Source organism: Danio rerio, chromosome 9, assembly GCF_049306965.1.
Source record: "Danio rerio strain Tuebingen ecotype United States chromosome 9, GRCz12tu, whole genome shotgun sequence".
Classification (NCBI taxonomy): Eukaryota; Metazoa; Chordata; class Actinopteri; order Cypriniformes; family Danionidae; genus Danio; species Danio rerio.
In genome coordinates, this window is record NC_133184.1 from 34,761,693 (window position 1) to 34,768,194 (window position 6,502).

Here is a 6,502-nt window from a genome sequence, read left to right on the forward strand (position 1 = left end):
TTGCACTACAAATGAGACATTAACAGCCATTAAGGTCTTTATTTTGGTCATTTTATGTGTTTTAGATTTCTAAAAATAACATCACCAATTGAGCTAAAATTAATTAATTGTTAAAGCTGTTTTTATTGCAGTCTAATAGGACACTGTTGTAATTTATAAGGTCATAAATGCTTTATCTGCATTAAATATTGCCATTGTTAGTGTTATAGCATTTCAAATTATTTATACTTATCACTATACAGTTAATTACATTTATATTTTATGCCTGTACAGTGAATTTGAGACTGTAAATGTGTATTTATCAGTTTATTGGCTAGTTATGAGCATTTGCAATATCAAGGATATGTGTAATGAATATTATTTGTTTCTTTGTTTCTTTTGTTCAGCTCTTACGATGATTTATTTTGAAGATTAAAAACTTTATAAACATCAGTCCCTGAGAGTAAAGTGCATCTGTTCAGCTGGGAATGCTACAGATATAGGTGTACGATCACTTGCAGGGAGATTTTTAAGACGTGAAGAAGCCGAACTCATAAAACCACGTTTTTTTTTTTTTTTTATCTAAGTTTTAAACACTGATCTATTTGGTGTCTGTCCGCTACAAAATAAAACAATGTAAACGTGGCACACCTTGGTGGCGCTTGTGTGACAGGCTGAAGAAGAGGGTTGCCTTGTGAAACTTTTTTCTATAAGCTACCACACTGAAGCGTGCAGCTGTTTTTATTTTTTAATTTTTTATTTTTTTTTAAAGATAAGGTGAAGCTGCAGGCCCGGAGACCCAACTGCACGCTCAGACTTTTTTTTTTTATTTTTTTTTTTATTGTATTTTCTGAACATTTCAAGTCAAATGCATAACAATTCTTACAATATTACTTATTTTAGCATAACATTAGACAAAATACCAAAAAGCAAAAGGAAGGAAAGAAAGAAAAATAAAACAAATAAAGAAAAGGAGCGGGTATACATAACATTACCATAAAGAAGAGGAGTTTAGCTGTTTAAGTATATTCACAGTCCTGGTCGCTTTACAAGTTGAAAGTTCTTTAAGAGTCTCAAAATAATTTTTTTAATCAGCCTTGAAATGAAAGATGTTAGGCTTCTTCTCCGACCATTTACATTTGTGCATATGAAACTTGCCCAATGATATCAACAGATTAAACATAAACAGGAGATTCTTATCTATATCTTTTTTATCTATAAAAATATGACATCTCTTTTCTTAATAATATTTTTATGACCACTGAGTATATTAAATAGACATTCAACATCAAACCAGAAATATTTAACATACATACAATCAAAAAACAAATGCATCACAGTCTCAACCTCCATTCCACGAAAAACACACGATTCAGAAAGATCAACTTTATACCTCTTAAGAAACTGGTTAGTTGGATATATTTTGTGTATAATTTTAAAGTATATTTCACTGACTTTATTAGTAACACAATATTTGTTGTTATAGGTCCAAATCAAATTCCAATTAATATTCTCAAATTGGTTATTCCAAAAGTACTTGTGTCTAAAAATTGCAGGATAATGAATCAAACTTAAATGTATTATTACATTTTATATCTTTGATATCAATACTATCTAATAAAATCTCATTTTTAACTGTTAGCTTATCTAGTACACTGTAACCCTGCAAAAGCCTTGCCAGGCCTGCTGGTATTGCATCAATTACAATACTATCTCGTGGAGGCACTGGAAAACTAAACTTCTCTAAAAATTCTGTATAAGTCAGTAAATATCCTTTATCATTTGATAACTGTGAGACCAATAGAATATCTTTTTTAACCCAATTATCAAAGAAAATTGATTTGTTTTTATATCTGACAGTTTTTATTATTCCAGACTCTACGCTCAGACTTGCACGCACTGACCTGCACTTCCAGACCTATTGTTTTCTCAGACAGTGCTACCTGCTGTTGGGTTGGCTGAAGCGGCAGGTACGGAGACCCAACTGCACGCTCAGACAAGCTTCTTTTTTTTTTTTTTAATTAAAAAATGCAAATATACAACCACACTCAGCAGATCGATATAAGAGACATACAAAGGAGAAAAATACAAATTACATTAGCTGCAGAAAAAGAAAAAAAAGAGATTAACAAAACAAAGGAAGGGGTGAATAAATTATAATTGTATAAAAGTGTATGAAATTTAATTAAGAGCATTGGGAAAGCGTTCTACCTCAAATCAGAGTCCGTACACAGCAGTTCTTCATATAGGACCAGGAATCTGGCACATTTTTTGTTTTTACATATACGGAAAGATTTGAGCTGTGAGTCAACTTCAATCAGAAAATGTCGAAAAGTAGGGACTGAAGCCATGCGTTTTTGCTTATGTATAAAAAAAAATTCCAAACAAGATAAAAAAGTTGAAAATAAATTCTTTAGATTTATGTGAAGATTCTGAGTAATAACAAATAATTTCTTTTAAACTAAAAGATTGTGCAAAAGTAGGAGGGGTGTTTAAATATCGATAGAGGTCAAACCAAAATTTCTGAACAAATTCACATGTACAAAATAAATGTATTAAAGTTTCATCATCCTTACCACAAAATGTACAACTACTTGGAATATCAACATATTTGGAAACAAATGAGTTAGCCGGATATATTTTTAAAGTGAATTTCTTTAGTTTTATTAGGAAGGAAGTATTTATGAAGCAACAACCAAGCTTTTCTCCAATCTATATTATTAATTAATGCAGCCCAATGAAATTTGCCTTGCGGAACAATACGATTTCTTTCCTGAAGAATTAATTGAATATGCTTATTATTGCATTTCTTATCTTAAAAGTCAATGCCTTTCAGTACTAATGCTGATTCTTTCATATTTTTTGTATTGTATTGTATATGACTTTTGACCAGATGCATTCATCCTGTAGGTATAGCTTTAAGAACAGTATTATATTCTCTAAAGGGAATAGGAAAGTCATGAACAGTCATAAAACGCACGCTCAGACAAGCACTTTCTAGCAAGTAGCAACATCTGACACACCAGTAAGGTTATTGATTATTATGGCATAAATCAATGTGAAAATATTACACTAACAAACAATTATTTCAGTGTTTCATTTGATCAAAATTAGTGCCAAAAGATAGCATTATTTTATAATTTTACAGCTTTTATTTTTGGTGTCATTTAACATTCTGGGACAATTTTCTTGCAAAGTTTTCTGGCAAAATAAAAAAACATTAAAGTGAAAAATGTTAAAATAAAATGTATAATATGGCAGTTATTATTTGAAAGATATTTTAGTGCTATGTAGGTCTACACAGTTATTACTGTATTGTCTATCTGAAAGTGCTTTCAAAGACAATAACAGTAACACAATGACAGTTTATTAATTATTAATAAGTTCTGTAATGATTACAAATAAGTTTTTTTAGAAATAAAAATATCAGTTAATCTGCATAAAATTTACAATATGAGCTCTCTTAGGTTAAAGCCATAATAATTTGCTTGTGATGTGTATTTTTCCCAGATTGGTATTACAGTTCAAAAAGGGTGTCTGGTCTCTGCCAACACTAACAGTGCACCAAATGCTGCAGATATTTCCATAGTTTTTTTGCTCGAGAAATGAAAAATCTCCCAAACAAGAATGTAAAGCATTTATTTTATTTGATGTCATTTTCTACATAAAAACATTATCATTAATCTAATTATTATTTTTCATGATTTTTCTCTGCATTGTTTACAGCTTGATTCGTAGGACCTCAGGAAAAAGTATACAGAAATACAGTTTGTTGTGAGAAAATTACCCAAAGTACTATAATTTATAAAACAAAAAATGTCTGAAAATGTTGAAGTAACTAAACAATATCTATTTACAAATACAATTACTAAAAATACAACAGAATTAATGCATTAAATCAAAATCTAGTATGTTTAATATTTCATATAATAATGTATTTAATCATAGCGTAATATTTTATAGTAAAAAAAGTAGTTTAAATTACAATTTAAAAGCAGCTGAATTCAGGTTAGTCGATCTTTTAAACAGCAGGTGACAATGTGAAGGTCTGGAAGTGCTGGTCAAGCCGTCTGACCGTGCGGTTTGGTCTTCGGGCCTGCAGCTTTAAAATGTCTTTTTTTAGCACATTTACACCCTCGACTACTGCAGTGCGGAGTGTCAGAAGGTTTGACTAAACAGGTGAGTTTATTGAACAGGTTGTAAATATTAAGTTTCAATAAATTTGGATTATTGCAGGAATTTTAGTTATGATAAACACAACATTTGTTTTAGCACAGGAAGCTTATGTATGATAGAAGAAAACTCAAAGCAGTGGTAATGAGCAGGTTTCAGGAACTGGTGAAGGCCAGTAAAGGCAGGTGAAACATGAGGGAGACTCAAAGGAAAATTTCATATTATCCCTGGAGCACAGGTCTGAGTTTGAGTCATTTCAACATATAAGAGACCAGGACTAAGGGGAAGCATATTCTTTTATGCAGTGCTGGTGATACAAGTGTGGCTCGTAAGTAGTCGTGAGACTGAGATCAGTAAGTGATGATAGAGTCTGATGTATATAAAGTAAATAGTTGTAAATAAAATTCCATACAGTGTCGTGAGAATCAGCCCTAAGAGTCATTTTATTTTTCCCTTTTGTTAACTTTTTCATTTTTTTATTATTATTCATTATTGCTTAACAAAACATTTTTCACCAGCAGCCACTGCTTATAGTTATAATATATCCACCCTTATTTCTTAATACAACATAAGTGTATATTTTGCCACATAAATAATTAAACACCACAACGCACACTATTTGCTTTGCTTTTATTGATCTGAAAAGTGTTACAGAGAAGGTATTGAGAAGATATTCAGGTGATTTTTAATTTCAGAGAAACATTTTTGTAAAGAGATCATTGAAAAAAGAAAATGTAGTAAAATCAATGTAACTGTGAAGCAGGATGACTGCATTTGATCTCACAGGTTTGCAGCACACATATAGCCCATTGAGGTTGAACAGGCCTGATCGTTCCAGCAGCGGTTTACTGTAGGGTAGAAAGAAATGATTAAATCATTACAGTGGTAACAGATAAAAACTAACATTGTATGTTAAACTTAAAATCGTTCTGACAAATGTGGCATTTTATATAATGGTATGAATTTATACCACTGCTGAATAATTGCTGAAACTGAAAAAAAGAAAAAATAAATAAATAAAAAAAACATTTTGCTCTTACCGGTCCACTGCATCTCCATGCAGTTCTCAACATTCTGGTTGTTAGGCTCTGTAGCGCACCAGTTGTTGTAATCAATCACAGATCCATCAGTCCACAGCCACCTTCCTTCCTAATGTGTGAGGAGCATGATTGTATATAGAGTGGGTCAAATGATCATTATTAGAGTTTTTCCAGTATGTTTAGAGCATGAAAGTTTTAGACCTACATTTTCACCATCGTGGCCACCAATCCAGCAGCGTGTGGAGGAACTAGGTATCAGACTCAGTAGAAAATCATTTTCCGCTTTACTATGCACAGAAGCAAGATTGGCTCCAAGACTTTGACAGTTTTTCTGTGAAGATGTTTTGAAATGGTCAACTCAACATTTTTACATTAATGAATAATCCACAAAATTAAGGCATTTCATAAGAGGCTGGGGCTGGTTGATTATTTGCTCAAAATTAGTTTTCTGTATAAATTATTTTCGGGTCTGGGATTTCCTTTAGAAATAATTAAACTATAGCTGTTATATCAAACACATTACCTCTGCTGTGGCCCAGGTAACTGACTGAGAGATGAACCTGTAGCATTTGACTCCAAATTTTGACCATCCATAGGGACATTGACATGTTCCAACTATCACACAGAACATAATAGCTGTTGTTAAATTCAGCTTTTTGACTTTTATTATGTTATGTGGTTTATTTTTAGCTTGATTATGTTGCAAAAACCTTGACACTGTCATTAATCATGCAAACATTAGTCAAAATATTATAAATATTCTGCTATTCCTGTTCATAAAGCTGCAGCATGTCAAAGGGTTTGTAGAACATGTTTGAAATAGGAATGGTTTCTACAAATAAATTACTTCCTGCATTCCCCAGGGAGAACATGACGGAAAGAAGCAGAAGATTTCTCAGCATTGCCATGATGAACCTGAAAATGAATAAGATGGAAGAGATAATGTGCGTGTTCACGATCCACACACTGTTGATTCTCAAATTATTTTAAAGATAGCATACAGCAGTACCTTGAGCAGATTATTCAGCAAGTTGCTGTATCAACTCACCTTAGTGTTCAGATGATTGAAGAGTTAGTGAAGTTCCAGAAAGAGTCCTGCTTTTATGCTGTTACGTGTGTATGAGTCATGAGGATGATGCAGGATGTGACTTGTTAAATTGTGGATTTATTCAAATTTTTATGAGAATGTGGGGTTAAGTATATATTTATTTTAGTTTAAACTATTTAGCTAGTTTAAATATGATTCAAAAGAGACATTTTTTCTTATTAACAAAATATTTGAAGGACAACAAGGAAATAAAGTACATGCA

At 31.8% G+C, this 6,502-nt stretch overlaps 1 protein-coding gene across 2 annotated transcripts; it reads right to left on the reverse strand.

Annotated features, from left to right (window-relative positions):
- Positions 1–4,766: 4,766 nt before the first annotated feature.
- zgc:172053 lies at positions 4,767–6,266 on the reverse strand. Of its 2 annotated transcripts, none has more exons than XM_073911405.1 (6): positions 6,202–6,266; positions 6,040–6,107; positions 5,716–5,807; positions 5,398–5,523; positions 5,193–5,301; positions 4,767–5,000 (listed from the first exon to the last, which is right to left on the reverse strand). In XM_073911405.1, exons 2-6 carry the CDS (start codon positions 6,098–6,100, stop codon positions 4,933–4,935), a joined length of 456 nt encoding a protein of 151 aa, XP_073767506.1. In that variant the 5' UTR covers positions 6,101–6,107; positions 6,202–6,266; the 3' UTR covers positions 4,767–4,932. The 2 variants fall into 2 exon arrangements, with proteins under 2 accessions (XP_073767506.1, NP_001104712.1); NM_001111242.1 differs by having other exon boundaries at positions 4,768–5,000; positions 6,241–6,252.
- Positions 6,267–6,502: the final 236 nt, after the last annotated feature.

What these genes read in the sequence shown, in the direction of transcription:
- zgc:172053 (XM_073911405.1), bottom strand. Translation starts at nt 6,100, where the DNA reads ATGGCAATGCTGAGAAATCTTCTGCTTCTTTCCGTCATGTTCTCCCTG. An exon ending in TTACCTGGGCCACAGCAGAG is followed by an intron (nt 5,524 to 5,715) that starts GTAATGTGTTTG and finishes ACATCTTCACAG; the next exon opens with AAAAACTGTCAAAGTCTTGG. An exon ending in GTGGCCACGATGGTGAAAAT is followed by an intron (nt 5,302 to 5,397) that starts GTAGGTCTAAAA and finishes CTCACACATTAG; the next exon opens with GAAGGAAGGTGGCTGTGGAC.